We start from the raw sequence: 20,621 nt of genomic DNA on the forward strand, positions 1-20,621 counted from the left end.
CCAAATATAGGATCTGCCCCCTGGTGCCAAATAGTCTAGGTACACTGTTTTGCTTTTTATTTTCACCGGTCTGCATTTGTTGAGTATTACATTAACATTATTACATTAACAGGGTACCTCCTTATGGGTCTAATTAGTATAGAAATCCTACATATTTGGTTTTTATGTCAAGTCACTAATTTAATGTGGTACACCAGAATTTATTATTTTCTTCTTGAGTAAATTATTTAACTAATCAATTATTTTTTTCACTTTATACGTTGATTGGCATATTTGCCTTTTTCATTAAATATATTTAATAAAGGTTATGTTTTATGGTCACCGCACCTATTTTTCTGTAAGTTTAGTTATAGGAAGCAATATTTAATTCTAAAAACATACACTGATTTTATAGGCATTTTGAGTTAAGCACTTATTTCCAAGCAACTCAACTGCAAGATGCTGGGACTACATACTTAACAAAGCTAATTAATACTTTATGCCAGTGGTTTTTAAATCTAGGCCTTGTGGGCTCAAACAGGCTGTGTATCATTTCCTGAAAACAAGTGAGCTAATGAATTTTTTATTAATATGCCTTTGTTCCAAAACTCGCGGCTTGTCTGTGGCCATTGAGGCCTAGAGCTGGAAACCACTGCCTTATGCAATGGTAACTGGAAGAGTATTTATACATTCAATGCTGGGGATACATCCAGGCAACATCTTGGCTCACATTTATGTGCTTGAGCATAGTATTTCTACAAACATTTTTGTGACTTTTAGGGGTGTAGAACACTATGATAGACTTGTGTGCAGCAAACGTTCTGAGATCTTAAACTGTGACATCAGGGGAGGATTTTATAAATAAAGAAAATACTAGAACCTGGAACTAGATCAATCAAGGCTGCTTCATATCCCCATGTAGGACAACAGCAAATAGTGGAGCGCATATACATGGGGGAACAAAAATAAATACCAATAGTGTAATATGTAAATCAAATAGTAATTAAATGAGGTGTAAGATCCACTCACAAATGGGCTGGATGCATGAAGCTCATCAAAACGGACTCTGGATACACTTGAATGTAAAATAAAATCTTGGGAGCTGTAAGACCAAGGAGAACCACAATGGTGCAGTATCTTTAAGCCGCAATGGAATAAATCAAAATTGCACTTACATAAATGAAGTGGCACAACTCAAAGAGTGATGTGCAAATGCCAAATCAATGGGATACTCCGGTAGACAGCTATAAAATATTGAATTTTATTGGTCTGTATATATGCGCTCCACTATTTGCTGTTGAACTTCGTTTACACTTTAAGGAAGAGTGTTCGTGGAAGCTGCTTTCAGTGTGGGGAAGTATTCATTGTGATTGTATTATTATTTCACGTGGAACATTGTTTTTTTTCCTGTTTATCCCCATGTAGGAGTCAGCAAAGTCTGACTTGGGACACCAGTATCTGTAACAAGGCTTGTGGAAGCATTTAATCAAATGTCTTTTACAAAGAATGTTGCTGCTTAGCCTTATATTGTACGTGAGTTTATCAGTAGAGTACCTAAGGGGGGTCCACACATTGTGCGAGGAAACACTCTTTTCCCTGGGTCGCAAAATAGTGCTGGCACACACAGCGGTAAACCGTGGGCCCACATTAGGCAGCTGTCGGGACACAGATATCTGTGCGGGCCCAGTGATGCTCGACCGTCCCCAGACCAATGAAAGAGAGGTAAGGGGGAGAGTGTTTAGGGGCAGAAATAGGACAGACATGCTGCTAAAGGGGTAGAGGTGGCATATTTAGGCAGTTTCAATTGCAGCGGTAGGACAGGCAAGCTGTTTCAGGGGCAGAGGATGCACAGGCAGGCTGTTTTAGGGGCAGCGGTGGCACAGGAAGGTTGTTTTAGGGGCAGCGGTGGCACAGGCAGGTTGTTTTAGGGGCAGCGGTGGCACAGGTAGGCTGTTTTAGGGGCAGAGGCCTACCACGTCAATATCTGGCTTAGTGTATATTGATAGGGGTTATGCTGCACTACCATCAATATCTGGCTCAGTGCATAGTGATGGAGTTACGCTGTACCACCATCAATGTCTGGCTCAGTTTCTAGTGATAGGAATTATGCTGTAACATCTGTTCAGTAAATATTATTTATTAAAATATATTTAATTTAAATATAAATTAATAATTTTTTTTTAAGATTTCTATTTTTCCCAGCTTACATACAGTTTACAAATTTGAAGAATAAATATTCTTGCCAACATTTTGTTTTTGAGGGGGTGCCACATACAGGATTCATCCCAGGTGCCAAATACTAGGTTCGCCGCTGGATTTTATGACCCTTTTGACTACAGACAATGAACAGAATAGTAAATAACTTACCTGAAAAAACTGCAGGGTCGATCTAGCATTGGCTCATGCAAATCAATCTTCAGTGTTTTCTATAGCAGTAGTAAAAGTGGCCAAAGCAGAAACTATATTTCCTTTTACGTTTTATCTTGATGAGTGGACAAAATAAAAAAAAATGCAAATAATAACTACGATCAACATAAAATGGTAGAAAAAAAAGGTTTCACAGGACAAAAAATAGGGTGAAAAGGAAGACAAGCTTAAATATAGTGGTGTACGAAAGAGAGGAAAATAATACTAGGATGAGAATAAGTAAAATGATAGGCTGGAACATCTGGGGAGGTAAATACAGAGAGAGAGAGAGAGAGAGAGAGAGAGAGGCATTTATTCACTCACTGTGCTGTCAGAAATTTGCTGTACAAAAAAGTAATAAAGCAGCAATGCATTCCAAATACTTAGCCCAGATGCTGAAGCAGAGATCAGAAGTACATGTTTTATGTAAACAGATACCACATTCATAAAGAATAACACATCAGACATTTGTCTTAAGTCTTTGTTTTATTCATAGTCTGCAACATAAAACAGACCTTTTAGAGGAACTCGGGAACATTAATATTTAAGAAATGGATTATGCCTACTCTATACACAGCTCTGCTATGGGAAAAGGAAGATATAGAAGGTACAGAGCTCTAACCTACTGGTCAATATTAACTTCCTGCCCCTGAGTCGGTGCCACAAGACAGTTAGAACAAGAGAGTAGGAGAATTGTCTCCTACAATCATGTGAAAAGCACGGTTTTGTTCAGACATCAAAATATTTCTAAATGTTAACAGGTACTCTTGGTTTGTTAATTATTTTCTTCCAGCAGAAAGAGTGGTACTTCACTTACTAATGCTGTTCGACTACTTAAGGGCAGCTGCTTCCTGACAAACAGGATTGCTGGGTCTTTAGCCAGTAGCGCACAACACTGCATATGTATTAACAGGCATAGAAAGTGCATTCTCCATGAACCCAGCTACAATATTTCCACCCCACTGGTACAAACGCCTGTAGGATTGTGTTGGTGCTAGGCATGGACAAGGGCCAAAGTAATTGAGCAGTGTCTAAGTGAAAAAGTAGGGTGGAAACACAGTTTGCTTAGCTGAAATCAGGAAAAAGATCAGGCACAACTGCTCCTTTAATATTTGGACATACATTTGCTTAAACAGAATGTAAAGTAAGGCAATGATGCTATTAAACCTAAAAATAATAGATGGTTTTCTGATTCAGTATGTGCACTCAACTGCATATCTCTTCTGTTTTTCTTGTATACACACAGCAATGCTCTGATTACTAAAGCTGCATGTTAGTGAGGTTAAGAATTTTATTTGTCTGGAAGCTTTCATAAGGGTAAAGTTTATATGTCCCATACATATAAGAAATCTACTGGACTTTGTCTTAATATATGATATACCATGTGCTTTGTTATTAGCAAAAAAAAAGTTTTTTATTTGTATTTTGTTTTTTCGCATGGAAACTGGCTTTTTTTCTTAGAAGGAAAAGGTCTTGAAGCGCAGCCATATTAAGATTCCTGTGGTCATGGGCAGGGTGCCAAGGTAGGACCACCCATTAATCCACCAGAGCAAGGGAGGGTTAGAAAGAGCAAACACAGTCCTGTATAGATTCTAGTAGCTCATACATGTGGAAAACCTGGTTGTTAAAATTATTATGTTAAATATGAAGGGGCAACACAACCATGTTTATTAATTAACTAAGCTGTAAGAGTGTAAAATCTAAAGATCACTAAAATATGTACCCTTCCTTGTCTTAATTATAATAATTTTAATCCAGGCAAAGAAACAGTTGGTGACATGTATAAACAGCAATTCTAGCATTAGTGAGTAAAAATAGAACATCTACCATGTTAACCAACATAATGCTGCTTATTGGTCCTGCTTTATACCAATCAGTGCCAGAATTGCTCCTTACACATAACCCCTAACGTGCAAACATTAACCACACACACAACCATGGACTTTGAAATATTAAATAAGTGATATACACACCTGGCTAACAGAAAGAGGATCTTCAGCACCCCGATCATCAGAGGACTTTGGGATTTCTAATCGATCAATAAAAGTTTGAAGTTCTTTCCTGAATGCCTTCATCTGTGCGTTGATCCGATATAAAAGCTCATGTTCTCTAATTCTGCTTCCCTCATCTTCCTCATCCATCAATCCAAAGAGATCCCCATTTGCAACATATATTCTGGCTTCACTGATGATGGTGCTTGTATCTGAAATAAGACGGTCAATGGTCTTCCCTAAACGCTCTGCTTCAGAACGAATGTCTTTCATCTGCTGTCTCTCAGCAAAGGTCTTCTGCCAAACATTTGTGGGAGGATAAAAAGATCTGGTAGGGGTGAGGCAGCGTATATTTCGTACCTCTTCTGAATCACTTTCACCACCAATAGGCCCCTCTCGCTTTCTATGGGGAGGACGGGAGTCATCATCACTTTCTTTTTTTCCTGCATCACTCTCTGCGTCACTATCTCTTGGACTTCCTCTTATACCTAGGTGAGAGGCAAGATCATAACGTTGCATGTTGGACATGAGGACTCTATTCTCATATTGGAGTTGCATGACTTTACCGCTCAACTCATTAATCTGCAATCGTGCTGTCTTCAGCTCTTCCAGCAGTGCTTCAGTCTTGACATTATCATTATGTCGAGAGCTTTCATGGGTACCAGATTTAAATTTGTACTTGTTCAGCTCTGCAGTGATGCGCTTGTTTTGTTCTTCTTGGTCAGAAAGGTTCCTCCTTAATAATTCAGCTTCATCTTCAACAAGCTGCAAGTGTTGCCTCAACTCAGACACAGATTCACTTTGCTCCCTTGTAAGAGGATTTGTTGCACTGGAGTCATCATCTCCTCTTAGATCATCCAGTTCTGCTTTGAGGCCTCTGTTTTCAACCTCAAGCTCTACAATCTTTCTGCCAAGTATGTTAGCTTCCTCTTCTACTAAACGAAGTCGTAATTTAAGTTCTGCTTCTCTCGTTGTAGGAGGTCCACTTGCCTCCCCTTTTGGCAAAGGACTGTCAAGATCCCCATAAAATGACTTGTATTTCTGCAGCTCATGCTCGATCCTGTCTTTATCCTTATCAATTTTTGCCAATTTCTTTCTCATCAACAATGCTTCTTCTTTGACAAACTGTAGTTGGCACTTCAGGTCTTCACTGTCCTCCTCATTAAAAGAACAAAAAAATAAAATAAATACATTTGTTTAGTTGCAGTCTTTAAGGACTTTGAAGAAAAAAAGTTATTATTACACTTGTGTACTTGCTCCAAAAACAATTCCAATTTTTTGTTTTCGTTTTTTTGGGTCCCCTTCTCCCTGCTATCTGCTGTGTTGTCCAGCCCTCCCAGGGCACTTCTGCAAAAGGGCAGAACCTTCACGCGCACCCTCTTTCCCTGCAGGTGCACCCTTGCTCCACCTTTCTGTGAAAATACTCCAAGAGGCCAGAACACCACAACTATGGAAGATTTACAGGCCCTCTATGGACCATTGAATTGAACAAGTAAAGATGCCTGTATTATTAATCATATATACTGCTAGTTAAAGCCTAAGTGAAAAATGTTTAAAATACATACAAAGAAATTAATATGTATGTGACAAACTTTCCAGAAATGTAAGCCATGAAAAACTCTCATGAATTACCCAGGTAACAAAGTCCATAGACAAGTTAGCAGAACATATACCACTCATTGTTTCATTTGATAAAATGAAAATGTGTGTGCTTTGAACATTTATATATAAACACCCCCCCCCCAAATATATTGCAGGGGTAAGCAGAGGTGCATCTACTATCACTGCTTGAATTTTAGGTAACCATGTATTGATCTATATTATATTGATCTATATTATATTGGCATTTATTTTTTTCTTACTATTTGGTTTTATTAAATTTTTGCTGCCAGATTTAACTCTAGTGGGCCACAAGGCATCCATCCTCTTACTTAAATCATTAATAAATGTCCCACAAGACACACAATGTTAGACAAGTAGCAGCAAGCAACCACCCTTTCTTGTGTTTAATCAATAAGGCACAGAAGAAGAGGTAGCTCTTGCTGGCTCTCATTTGGACAGTTGGTATTCCTGAAAACCATTTTCTTTCTTTTATAGTAGTGTTCTATACACAAGGTAGTGTGATTATGGGCGATTTAGATTTAGTAAGAAATGGTCATAAAAATCCACGTATTTTAAAATTATGAAAAAAACTAAAGATATAATTCCTAGTATGTATTACGGAAGAAGAGAAAGATTAATTTATATTAAACAACCCACAAAAGTACAAATGGATCAATCAGTTAAGCATACATTTATCATATATTTATATATATATATATATATATATATATATATATATATATATATATACGTTTTTCATTTCTTAGTACACACAGTATTCTCTAACATTGTTAATGGGACAGCCTTAACGACTGCAGGGAGGTACATTGTTGAATTAATTGTGTAATTAAACAGAAGCTTTGGACATACAGTATTATTAATTTAATTTCTACTTCCGTGGACCAAATATTTTACATACCTCTGGTGGAGTTTGTTGGGATTTTTTTTCAGACTTTTGCACATCCTTGCTCCCTCTTCTTTTTAGTGACAGCTATATAAATAATAAAAATAATTTGAAACACATTATCAGCACATATATTGTGGTGCTATGTGAGCTTAATTGTATTTTCTATCTAAATAATTACAAAAGCTTGTTCTATCAGAAATGTAAATCAAAGGATGTATTTCAAATGGATTCATTTACGAGCACTTAGCGGACTAAAACATATGCAACATTCACAAAAAATGGATAGCTTGGTATATTTTTGTAATTTTTAAGAAGCAAATATCCAATGGATTATAAAGGTTCATTCACAGCAAGTTTCCTGCAATAAGGGCTGAGATGGCCCTTGGTGATGTTCTTAAAGTCTCATGGTATGGGTTCTACCGAGCTACCTGTCACTTATAAATTGAAATTGGAAAGATCTCACCAGCAGTTGTAGAGGTGTCTTCCAATAACAATGTTGAGCAGCTGCTTAACTGGAATCAGTGGTGTCGATACAGGGGGCAATTGCCCCCCCTAGGTTAATCCTTGCCCCCCCGTTGCCCCCTGCCGAATTTGGAATAATGTCGCAATGCGACTTTAAATCCCGTCTTTTTTTTTTTTTTTTTTAAATGCGGAGGAGAGAGAGGGGCGCCTAGCAACGAGGCAGCCAGGGCAAAATGGGTGAGCTGGAAATATTGGTAAGTAATGAACAATATGACTTGATCGGTATCACGGAAACGTGGTGGGATGATACATATGACTGGTCAGTAAACTTACAAGGATATTCACTTTTTAGAAGGGACAGAGTAAATAGAAAAGGGGGAGGGATTTGCTTATATGCAAACCCTAAACTTAAGCCCAGTATTAAGGAAGATGTGCATGATGACAGTAGTAATGTGGAGACGCTGTGGGTAGAGATTAACCTAGATAGTAAGAAGAGTCACACACTACTTGTGGGTGTATGCTACAAGCCACCCAACATTAGCAATGAGGGGGAGGATCAGCTGCTATTTCAAATTGAAAAGGCTGCAAATAGAAATGAAGTTTTGATCATGGGAGATTTTAATTACCCAGATATAGATTGGAATAGTGGAACTTGTTCCACTAAAGGCAGCAAGTTTCTGGACCTGCTTAATGACCAATTTATGTCGCAATTAGTAGAGACCCCAACCAGAATGGATGCCTGTCTAGATCTGGTAATAACTAACAATGAGGAACTTATCTCAAACATTAAAGTAAGAGAACACTTGGGAAATAGTGACCATAACATGGTTTCATTTGAGATTAATTCCAAAAAGCAAATGGGTAACTGCTCTACCAAAACACTTAATTTCGGAAGGGCAAACTTTGACAGGCTAAGGTCCACCATGGAATGTATAGACTGGGATGGATTGTTCTCTGGGTTAAACACAGAGGACAAATGGAATACCTTTAAGCACATATTGCAAAGTTACACATCCCAATATATACCTATGGGAAACAAATACAAAAGAAACAAATCAAAACCAATGTGGCTTACCTGGAAAGTTAAACAGGAAATAAGGAATAAACAATTGGCATTTAAGCATTATAAAAGCGAGGGGTCGAAAGTATCATTTATGGCATACAAAGATGCCAACAAAGCCTGCAAAAAGGAGATTAAAATGGCTAAACTAGAAAATGAGAAACTTATTGCCAAGGAAAGTAAAACCAATCCCAAGAAATGTTTCAAGTATGTGAATGGAAAAAAGTTAAAGGTAGAGAATGTTGGTACGTTAATATCTGAAACTGGAAATTTGGTTAGTGAGGACAGAGAGAAAGCCAACATCTTAAATGCTTTTTTTTCTTCTGTTTATACCAAGGAAGAACCAATGATTCTTCCTAATTCAGCAAACATGGGATTGGCTGACACAAGAAAAAGTGCTCAAGCAATTAAATACTGTTAAGGTAGACAAGGCCCCTGGACCGGATGGTATACTCCCAAGGGTACTGAAGGAACTAAGACTAATTCTGGCCCAGCCACTATTGCTAATCTTTCAGCTCGGGCATAGTTCCATTAGATTGGCGCAAGGCAGATGTTGTGCCCATATTTAAAAAGGGATCAAAATCCCAACCAGGCAATTACAGGCCAGTAAGCTTAACATCGGTAGTGGAGAAATTATTTGAAGGGTTGCTAAAGGTATACATTCAAGATCATATCTTGATCCATAATCCAATTAGTAGAAGTCAACATGGATTTGTGAAAGACTGGTCTTGTCAAACCAACCTATTAGCATTCTATGAAGAAGTTAGTAAAAATATAGACCTGGGGTTGGCTGTAGATGTGATTTATCTGGACTTTGCCAAGGCGTTTGATACGGTTCCGCATAAAAGGCTACGCTATAAATTAACAGAAATAGGCTTAGGGGCAAATGTCTGTATGTGGATCAGAAATTGGCTAAAAGATAGAATGCAGAGGGTTGTTGTGAATGGATGTTTCTCAGCCTGTACGCAGGTATTAAGTGGAGTGCCTCAGGGGTCTGTCCTCGGTCCTCTTCTTTTTAATTTATTTATAAATGATCTCCCAAGCTGCATTAAGAGCCATGTCACAGTTTTTGCCGGGTAATTCAGACTAATCTTGATGTTTCTTCATTGCAGGAAGATTTAGACAGAGTTGGGGACTGGGCGTGCAAGTGGCAGATGAGGTTCAATATAGAGAAAATTCTTTAAATGGAATATCCTTGGGGGAAACTACCAATGAGAAGGATTTAGGAATTACGGTTGACAACAGACTTGACAACAGTGCGCAATGCCAGCAAGCAGCTGCGAGGGCCAATAAGGTTTTGGCATGCATAAAAAGAGGTATTGATTCAAGGGAGGAGAATATCATCTTGCCTCTTTACAGGTCATTGGTAAGACCTCACCTTGAATATGCGGTACAATTCTGGGCACCGGTCCATAAAAAGGACATTATGGAATTAGAAAAAATGCAAAGGAGGGCTACGAAATTAATAAGGGGATTGGGAGATACTAGTTATGAAGAGAGACTAAAAAAGTTAAAATTATATACACTGGAAAAACGGCATCTCAGAGGGGATATGATAACATTATACAAATATATGCAGGGCCAATATAAAGAGCTCTTCGGTGACCTGTTCATTAACAGAAATATACAAAGAACAAGAGGTCACCCTCTGAGACTGGAACAGCGCAGGTTTCATAGACGACAAAGGAAGGGATTCTTCACAGTGAGGACAATTAAGGTATGGAATTCACTTCCAAGGGAGGTAGTGTTATCCAATACATTAGATACCTTCAAAAGAGGCCTCGATATTTTCTTAGAAAGGCATGATATACAGGGATATAAATAGAATAATATTAATATTTTAGAGCTTCTTGATCCAAGGAGAAATCCGATTGCCTCTTGGAGTCAAGAAGGAATTTTGTCCCCTGATGGCAGAATTCGAAGTAGCTTAATTAGAGGTTTTTTGCCTTTTTTTGGATCAAGAATAGAAAGGTTAGGTAGAAGGGTTGAACTTGATGGACTTAGGTCTTTTTTCAACCTTATGAACTATGTAACTATGTAACCGATCTTACGCGGGCCGCACCTCGAGCCCTGCTACTTACCTGTGGGAGGGTCTTCTGTGCTGCATTGAGGAAGCGGAACCTAGCAGAGTTCACGTGACATCACATGACTCTGCTCCAGTCCTGCTTCCTCTGTGCAGTACCAGAGAACACAGCGGGAGGCCGCGCCCTCTGCTGAAGTCTGTGAGCGGTATTGAGGAGCTGCAGTGCAGGTAAGAGGTTGTTTGAATGAGTATGCGTGATTGAGGGAATGAATCTGTGAATGAATGAGTATATGAATGAATGAGTGTGTATGTGATAGCATGGATGTGTAAGTACTGGGACCTAGGCATGTGCAACCTGTGATCTATGCCTGTAATTTAGGGGGTTTTCCAATTGATCTATACCTGCAAAGCTGGGTTTTTGCATTATTTTGTAGATCCATATATATATATATTTCCATACATTATTTATGTATACCTGCAAATACAGTGTTTGTATGTCTTATTCAGTTGATTAATACCTGCAATGCTGTTTCCATGTATTTATTTGATCTATACCTGCAATGTTACGTTTCATATATTATTATTGTATACCTGCAAATACAGGATTTGTATGTCTGATTCTGTTTATTTGATATATACCTTCAGTGCTGAGATCACAAGTGAATTTCAGTTGATCTATACATGCAAAGCTTGGTTTGTGTGTTAATGTGTTGATATATACCTGCTATCGGCAACTGGGGCTAATATTAATATATATGGGCAGCAGGGGCATCAATACACAAGGGGCAAAAACACTAAGGGGGGTATAAACGACAATGCAGTGTGAAAAATCCATCCTGATGTAGACGTCTGTGACGTAGATTGTTTCCTGCTGTTTGTGTGTTTTTGGTTATCAGTGTAGCAGAGCCTGTCCTCGGGTGTGTGTGTATAGGTGTTGGTGTGGCAGAGCCTGTTTGGGTGTTGGTTGGGCAGAGCCTGTCCTGGTGTGTGTGTTCAGTTGTCAGTGTGGCAGACCCTGTCCTAGGGTGTGTGTTTGGGTGTCAGTGTGTCAGAGCCTGTCCTGGTGTGTGTGTGTTTGGATGTGGGTGTGGCAGAGCCTGTCCTGATGTGTGTGGGTGTTTGTGTGGCAGAGCCTGTCATGGTGTGTGTGTGTTTGATTGTCGGTGTGGCAGAGCCTGTCCTGGTGTGTGTGTCTGGGCGTCGGTGTGACAGAGCCTGTGTTGGTGTGTGTGTTTGGTCATCTGTTTCCTGGCACTTAACTTACAGTAGGAATTATTTAATTTATATTTATCCAGAGATAAAATGCCCTCCTGAAGTTGTAGTGACTTCAGGGGACAAAACGTTCAAGGCCCTGAAATAATTTAGTGAAAAAGTTATTTATTGTGGCTTCAGGCTTCCCATGGTGAATGATCAAGTATTATTTTAGCCCAATAACAAAAGTATAATTCCATAGCACATTACTTTTGGAAATTATGAATGCCCCCCCCAGTTTGACTGTGGTATCTTTTGTGCCCCCCTATATATTGTTTCTAGAGTCGCCACTGACTGGAATCATGGAAACATGTTGAGGATTGAAGATCTTAACTTATTTATTATTATTTGAAGAAACTTCTGCTAATGCGGGTGAGATACCTCCAATTTCACTGTGTATCTTGGACATTTATGTTGATACTTTGTAACTTTAGGGAATGTCTAGATTGTTGCATATCTACTATACACCTAGATGCACTTTTGCTTTATTTAAATGGGTCTGCCTATATTTCTTTGTTTTATTATAATTATATATGCAGGACCAGCTGCAAAAGTTACTAACAAGTCTTCGTCCTTCCTAATACATATTAAAATTGTAGAGTTGAAATGTTCAGCTCTCCCGCATTTTCTTTGTTTAGGGTCTAAACCACTGAGAGCTGAAGCTAAAATCTACCTATTTAGAAGACATAGCACTTAGGCTGCTTTATAGAAAATCAACTATCAAATATTACCAAACAGTGTTTTAAGTCCTATCAGACAGGTATTCTTATACTTATACTGATCAATGTCAAGTATTCATCTTTCCAAATATAACAGAAGATGATTGGAATATATATTTTGTATGAAAAGAGATAGAACACGGAGCAATAGGAACTTACAAACTAATGTTCAGAATGATTAACTGATGATTAACTATTCTTCTTCTTGATGACTTGGCAGAGAAAGTGCTGGAATCTGGAACATCTTGTCTACTGCATTAAGCAAAGTGAAGGACTGTTGGAAAATGGAACATAGCCTTGTACTGACCTCCTTAAGCTTATCCAACTCATTCTGCAATGCTTGTTTCGTTATGTCAACTTCAATAAGCTGCTGACGAAGCTTCTCGTTCTCCTCCTCTGTCTTGGTTCGTTTTTCTTCCACGTTTTCAAGTTCGTGATGAAGTCTTACAGACACATCTTTGGCCACCTAAAGCAAAGACAACATATATAAGACTAGCATTAGTGCTGTTAGGGTGCTGTAGAGCTATAAATCAAAGTATATATTTATTGGTGCTCACTAAAATTTCGCTTGCATTATAAAACTGTAGTGAAAATGTAATACCGTATTGGCTCGGATATAGGCCGCCCCCGTATATAGGCCGCACCCTAAAAGTTTGGTGCTTTTTTAAAGATGTGCCCCGCAAGACACCCAGGAGTCTGCTCTGGTAAGTCTTGGGGGCAGAGGTTAAACGCATCGTGTGGACGGTCACCGGCTGCGGCGATGCGGGTAAACAACCTCCACTGCCGGGACATCTGCACGATGTGCTTTAACAATCTCCCTTGCCGGGACTCCCCCCGTGGGAATTCCCGGCAAGGGAGATTGTTAAAGCACATCGGGCAGACGTGCCGGCAGCGGAGGCTGTTTACCCGCATCGCTGCAGCCGGTGACCTCTCGCACGATGCGCTTAGACAACCTCCCGTGCTGCCCCCCCCCGTGAGAAGTGCTGGCAGGGAAGGCTGTCTGAGCGTATCAGAGAGTAGGATGCAGGTCCCCTGCACCGCTGCGGGGGATCTGTATCCTAACCCCGCTGCCTGCCCGGCGCTCGGAACTGCATGTCCCGGGCGTCGGGCGCTAGACCCCGAATATAGGCCGCACCCCCACTTTAAAGACTTAAAGTGGGGGAAAAAAGTGCGGCCTATATTCGAGCCAATACGGTATTATTATCTGTTTATTACAAGAACTAGAATTGCACTGACCATTTAACTGTTCTGATAAATCTTGAATGAAACGACACGCTTAACTAAGAGACAATATTTAGTCTCAACCTAAAGCAATAAATGGAATGTACTGAGCTGTATGTAATATGCGCAACATTATTCAGCATGCCTTACTCAGCTCTTTCATGTGCTATTCAGAAATACTACCTTCCAGAAATTGTTCCTAGTTTCCAGATACTGTCATGCATAAATCCAGTGCTATTAACCCTAACCCTAAGCCATCTGTCCACATATGAGGCATTAACATCTATGCAGGGTAATAATTATAAAAAAACCCGATATTGGCTGTGTTACAAGTTTAAAATTAGGACTATCGCAAGTGTTAATATGCTAGTTATCACAGTAGAACCTATTTTAGTAATGGCTCACTGGAGAAAAGTAATCTAAAGTACTAATCGTTATTTAAAAGCAGAGCGATTAGTGTTTCTGTAATCCTAAACAAAGTGGTTATGAAACATTATCACTATTTCCATGCTGGTAAGAAACTGGCATGTAAAATCATATTCGGTATATCTGTAACCTTACCAATGTTACAAAACTGAAAAATGCTCCAGATTTCATAATTATATACATTTTGGTGGCTTGAGCATATTTTTCTGTTGGACGGAGAAGGAGGGAAGGCTCTGTCACCATTTTGCTGACTCAAACAATGCGCAATAGAAGATAGTTGAAACATGGAGGTCTGCACTTCAACTCCCTAATCTATACCATTATAAAGGGAGACACGCAGGGACAAGGCAATCTATAAAGAGGGCAGAAGATACTGACTGGGGAGACTAGGGGACAACACATAACTATAGCCCAGATGCTATTATGAGAAGGCAGTTAAGTCAACAAATAGTAATACCATTGAATAAAAACAGTACATTTTTAGAGGCTAAAGCCTAAACATTATATTTTTGAAGAATGCGGAGTGATTATACAAAATTAATCTATACCGCTCAATATGACCTATGTGGTCTGATACCTATATATATAGATAGATAGATAGATAGATAGATAGATAGATAGATAGATAGATAGATATACATACACTTTATATCTGCTGCCAACTTACAACAGACCCTTTTCACATTTGGTGCAGTGATAAAGCTCCTTGCAGGGGAGGCTCTTGGTGGACAATGATGAGAAGGCACTAGCTAGCATACTTCAGTTCTGCCCCACCTTATTTTCATTTATTCAAGCAGCGTTCTACATCTAACATCATGTACAAATCAGAAACTTTGTTATCATTAAGACTGCATAGATCATCACATTCCTCAAATACATGTGGTTTTCATTTCAACAAAAATCAGTATAAATCCAAACTTAATATTTTAGAAAAACAAATTCTACTAAACATAACTGATATATAAACAATAAAGGGTCAACACAACGTTCCACATAAACAGGGTTATATATAAAGTGCAATTCTGGTTCAGAGTGGTGCAATCAGTTACCATAGTAACCAATGGAATGGAAGAAATCAAATGTGCCCCCCAAAGATAAACATGGAGTCATTCAAAGTCCTAGGAGTCACACAGCATATTATTATTATTATTTATTGTTTTATATAGTGCCATCAAATTCCATAGCATATGGAATACTCTGTCTATGTGACTGTGCAGCTTGTGTGCATACATTTAAAGCAACAGCACACTTGCTTTTGCCAACAGCTGCAGGCAAAACATACAAAGTGACTGTACCTTTAAATCCTGCTCCAGGCTTCGCAGAAGCTCGCCATCAATCTCCCCTGTCTGTGCATAGCGAAGTCTCTTGCGCTCTGCCTTCCGGAGGCGGTACTGCAGGATCCTGCAGTTCTTGTTGGCTCTCTCCAGATCGTGGCGCATTTCCTGCAGCTGACAGGCATCTTCTTCAAAGAAAGTGTCTCTCATCTCGTCCATCTCCGTCCGCATCTCCTCTATCTCGGTCTTCTCGTGCAAACGGGGGCGAGAAAGAAGACTAATGAGGAAAGGTGGATTAAAATGAACTAGTCTATATTAACGCATGGGAAAGACAGGGTTTTAACCCCTTTATAGCCGGGGAATGGCATATCTCCTGCCACTCCCTAGAATAGTGACTCCCATTTGCATAGACTATATTTACCAGGTGGTCTTCTGTATTAACTTGGTGCCAAAGATTACCACAAACGCCCCTCACCCGCACCAAAAAGCAATGCATTTTTATATAGGGCATTGCCATCCCAATTTAAGGGTTCAGGACCTCATGTCAACATAATATGTTTTATAAGAAATCTACTTATATTGTGCCTAAAATAATCCTAAAATAAATGTATTTACGGTAACGAAAGAAGGCTGCTATTGTTTCAGAGAGGCCCCTCTATTAGAAAGATTACATCACTGTTTGTACAGACAATGGAAGCTCCCCCACCCCTCACCTTCAAGCTCTCGTTCTCCTCTCTCAGCATCTCCAGTTCGTCTTCTAATTCTCTCCGCCCCGTGGTGCCCCCGGGATCCCCCCCAACTTCTCTCTCTCTCTCTTCCCGCTGTTGTATTTCTGCGGGGCCGGCCTCAGCCTCGTTGCCTTTGGCGGGTACATTAGAGCCGGCGGCGGCCAGGCCTTTCTTCAGATGGAACTGCATAAGCTCGGACTGCAGGCATCCTTCCTTCCAGTAACCCCCTCCGCTGCTCTGCTTTTTGGGGCTTTTCCCCATCGCAGCAGCAATGGAAGAGGCTCCTTGTGGCGGCGACCCCTCCCCTCCTTTGGGGGCGCTTTTGCCTTTGGCCTTCGCGATCTTTGGGGATCCATCCCCTGTGTGCTCAGGGGTAGCCACCCTGCTTGGCTCCGTCCTCGCAGCTGAACGGTCAGGGGAGTCTCCTCGGTGGCCCTCCAGTTCTCCTGGTGATGATCTACCCTCTGCTGCAGTCTCCGCCGTGGATGGTGTATTTTCAGCACCACCGCCGGCTTGGATAGCTCCCGGTGCGCTCGGTGAAGGATGATGCTGATGCTGCTCCTCGGCTTTGTTGCCGTTTTTCTGAGCAGATGGGCGAGCGGGCTTCACCACCTGCCTCCCACTGGATCTAGCCCCTGCCAGCGAGCGGGCTGTGGCCCCTTGTCTAGCTGCAATATCCCTGGGTCTGGCTGGTGACGAAGTTCTCTGTTGTTTCTTGCTGCCCTCGGGATGCAGGCGAGGCTCAGCCGCAGCGAGAGGAGATGCAGCAGCGCCACCGACTGGCCGGCTCATGGCGATGGCTGACAAAGAGGATGAGCCAGGGAGAAACCCATCAGCAGAGGTCAATCCCCACCCAAAGAAGAGGGAGGGAAGCAGAAGATGCCATTTGACAGCTTCATGAATCAGAAAAAACATTAAAACTTTCAGTAAGATTTTACTTGCATTTAATAGCATGGGCATATTCTGTCTGTTATCAATATCTCAATAAGAGAAACCTATTAGAATACTAATACTTCTCATCGGGTGTTTCCTTTAACCAGGGGCCTAACTAGAAACTACCTGAAATTCCCCCAACCCCCTAACTTCAACAGCTAGTCTGCGCCATGATTGCCCCTTCCCCCCTCCTTCCAACATAAAACATATGTAAACACACAAATTACACACACACTTGCTCATACTCACACACACTCCATCTCGCCCCTTACACATCCATGGTCACACACAAATCCATGCTCACACACACACACAAGTACACATCCATGCTCACACATATACATTAACACAATTAGACATCCATGCTCACTCACACACAATTAGACATCCATGCTCACACACTAACACTATTACACATCCATACTCACACACGCACAAGTACGCATCCATGTTCACACACAAAAGTACACATTCCATGCTCTCACACACACAAGTCCACATGAGTGATCACACACACACACACACAAGTCCTCATCCATGATGACACACACAAGTCCACATCTATGCTCACACACACACAAGTACACATCAATGCTCACAAGTACACGTCCATGCTTACATACATATATATATATACACACAAACACATATACATACATCCCACCCCCGCTTAGTTCTCACCACTCCTGCAGCTTCCTCTCCAGCTGCACAATGCAAGCAGCCTCGGTTTCATCACGGGGTCACATGACCCCCGATCTGCTCCTGTCTTCCTGTGCCAGTTTTGAACTGGTACGAGGAGATGGGAAGAAGGGGTTGCCGGTTGTAGTTACGCCAATGTCTTTATCCATCTCAGTGTTAGGAAAGTGAGCTAGCATAGGGGATGACAGTATATATTGCTAATGCACAATTTGTATTGAAAAATTTCAAACAAGCAAGTCAAATAGCTGCAATGCAAATGTGTCTCCTTATACATCATGAATTGATTATATTTCTCAATGGAATGTACGAATAAAGATTTGTATGCACATAGCAATGTGATTATCTGAGACAATACACTTAAGTATACACTATGTTTCCAAAAGTATTGGGACACGTGTCCAAAAGTATTGGGACACCAACGGGGACTTTTATGTCATTGCATTCTAAATACAAAGACATTGATATGTAGTTGGTTCCCCATTTGCAGCTATAACAGCTACCACTCTTCTGAGAAGGCTTTCCACAAGAATTTTGAGTGTTTTAGTGGGAATCTTTGCCCATTGATCCAGTAGAGCATTTGTGAGGTCAGGCACTGATATTGGAGAAGATCTGGCTCACCATCTCCGTTCCAGTTTATTACAAATGTGTTTGATTGGGTTGAGGTCAGAGCTCTGTGCGGACCAGTCAGGTTCTTCCACACCAAACTCATCCAACCATGTCTTTATGGACTTTGCTTTCTGCCCTGGGGCACAGTCATCCTGGAATAGTAAAGGACCTCTCCCAAACTTTTCCCACAAAGTTGGAAGCATAGCATTGTCCAACATGTCTTTTTATGGTGAAACATTAAGATTTCCCTTCACTGGAAGTAAGGGGCCTAGTCCAACCCCTGAAAAACAGCCCTATACCATTAAGCCCTCCCCCACCATACCATACAAACCCGAACCCAGCAGACTGCCAGAGAAGCGTGACTTGTCTCTCCACAGAACAAGTTTCCTTGCTTTGTACTTTACTCCACTTGATCCGACACTTGGCATTGTACACAGTTTTTGTGCTGATATTTTTGCCAGTGGATGCTTGGAACTCTTCAGATGTGGAATTAAGTTCCTGCACAACCAACTTGTCAAACCATGTCTTTAGGGACCTTTGTGCACAGTGAGACATACTGGAACAGAAAAGAGCCTTTCGCCAACTGGTGCCGCAAAGTTGGAAGTATACAATTGCCTAAAGTCTCTGTAGCATTAACATGTGTTTACTGGAATTGAGAGGCTATGCGCTGTGAATGTGCATGGTCTGCCGCTTTATGTCAGATCTGTTGCTACTCCTAGATTTTTCCACTTTTTTAGCACTTACAGTGGACCAGGGCAGATCCAGCAGGGCAGAAATTTCACAACTTTCTTTTAATTGACTTAAGGACAGTGGTGTAATTTCACCAAAAAATATATGCCACGTTTGCCACAAACAGCTTGTGAGTGACTTTGCCCCCAAGCAGAGAGACTGAGAGAGAGTGAACGAGAAGGAGATTGCGAGAGTGTGTGAGTGAATGTGGACACACAAGTGTCGGACGAAAATTCTGAGTGTTTTGCCTTAATTTTCCTCTGATTTGTGGGGTCTGGCCTCGTTTACAGGGCTTTGTATGAATCACCAAATTTACCAAACATCTGCAATTTGTATGAATCCGAATGCACAAGTCTAGTAACAAATAATAATAACAGAAAAAGCATTAAAACCCATACAATAGGCTAGATGAATTACTAAAGGATTAAAAAATTTTAACTGACCTACCAATATCTCACGTTAGTACTCAAGCTTTCGAGTAGATTGGCCAATTAGTAGGAATGGCAGCAATTGTATGTTTCTCATTTTTTTTTCTTGGCAAGGGGACACCACGCAGTGAAGTATTTTTCTTTGATGCTGTACTAGACTTAAGCCAGATAAGCACCACCTGACACTCCCTCCACGTCTCTGTCCATACTTTTGAGTGTCAAGATATGACACTGTACATAACATGTTTTAAAAAAATTTTTATCGCCAGGCAGAAATTAACTCCACTGTTCTCCATAGTGTTAATAGGCTGGTTGAGGAGATCAGTGATTTAGGAGGACGATAGTCTCCCTGTTATGTGGCAGAGGGGGTTCTGCCCCCTTGACCTGCCACCCTATACCAGAACATACCACCAAAAACATGTAAAGTGCATATGATTGCTGGAAAGTCCATTTAAGAAATTGTACTCATAATTTGAAAAAAAAAAAAAAAACAGCAGCTGTGTGTGCATGCACTTGAATATGCCTAACAGTCTGATTCAAGAAATAAGAATGAAACAATGAAAATATATAATGAGTATATGTCCTGCTAACTTTTATATGGACTTTAACCTGGATATTTATATGCCTATGATAGACTTAAGACCAATGTTCCCTCTAATTTTTCTTAGGTGGTGTGCGCAGAAAATTTCTCTTGTGCAAAAATTTTCCCAGAGCGAAAATTTTGTGCGCACAATATGCTTCTGCAAATGTTAAATTTAAATTGTTATTCTATATTTTTGGTATAGCTCGCTCATGGTTAATAACACTACATTATAGTATGATAATGTAGTATTAGTTACACAACAGTATTACTTACTGTAATGTTTTTTTAAAGGTGAAATTCTCACTGCATAAGTAAATTATGAGCGAATCACGAGCAGAGGCTCCAGGCCGCATAAAGTATAAAAAAAAAAATGGGAAAAACTGTTGTCCGCAGGGGCGTACCTAGAGTATTTGGCACCTGGGGCAGATCCTGTACATGGGACCCACACACACACTTTAAAACTGCATAGCTTCTATCATTAGGCAAACATTGACAGGGGTACAGCATAACTGTTATCATTATTTACTAAGGCAGACATTGACGGCGGTACAACATAACACCTATCACTATATACTGAGGCAGACATTGATGGTG

At 40.4% G+C, this 20,621-nt stretch overlaps 1 protein-coding gene across 1 annotated transcript; it reads right to left on the reverse strand.

Moving 5' to 3' along the window:
• Window positions 1-2,233: 2,233 nt before the first annotated feature.
• Window positions 2,234-16,880, reverse strand: SOGA3 (SOGA family member 3). Its single transcript, XM_053461184.1, has 6 exons — window positions 16,035-16,880; window positions 15,343-15,567; window positions 12,708-12,866; window positions 6,898-6,969; window positions 4,359-5,534; window positions 2,234-2,647 (listed from the first exon to the last, which is right to left on the reverse strand). Exons 1-6 carry the CDS (start codon window positions 16,839-16,841, stop codon window positions 2,537-2,539), a joined length of 2,550 nt encoding a protein of 849 aa, XP_053317159.1. The 5' UTR covers window positions 16,842-16,880; the 3' UTR covers window positions 2,234-2,536.
• Between the last annotated feature and the right edge of the window lie 3,741 nt (window positions 16,881-20,621).

The sequence above is a fragment of the Spea bombifrons genome, chromosome 3 (genome assembly GCF_027358695.1).
Source record: "Spea bombifrons isolate aSpeBom1 chromosome 3, aSpeBom1.2.pri, whole genome shotgun sequence".
NCBI lineage: Eukaryota > Metazoa > Chordata > Amphibia > Anura > Pelobatidae > Spea > Spea bombifrons.

Bases quoted from the DNA above. Each gene is read 5' to 3' on its own strand.
- SOGA3 (XM_053461184.1), bottom strand. From the start codon at position 16,841: ATGAGCCGGCCAGTCGGTGGCGCTGCTGCATCTCCTCTCGCTGCGGCT. The intron at 5,535-6,897 runs GTATGTAAAATA...TCTTTTAATGAG, and splicing joins CCCAACAAACTCCACCAGAG to GAGGACAGTGAAGACCTGAA. The intron at 2,648-4,358 runs GTGTGTATATCA...TTACCTCCCCAG, and splicing joins ATCCTCTTTCTGTTAGCCAG to ATGTTCCAGCCTATCATTTT.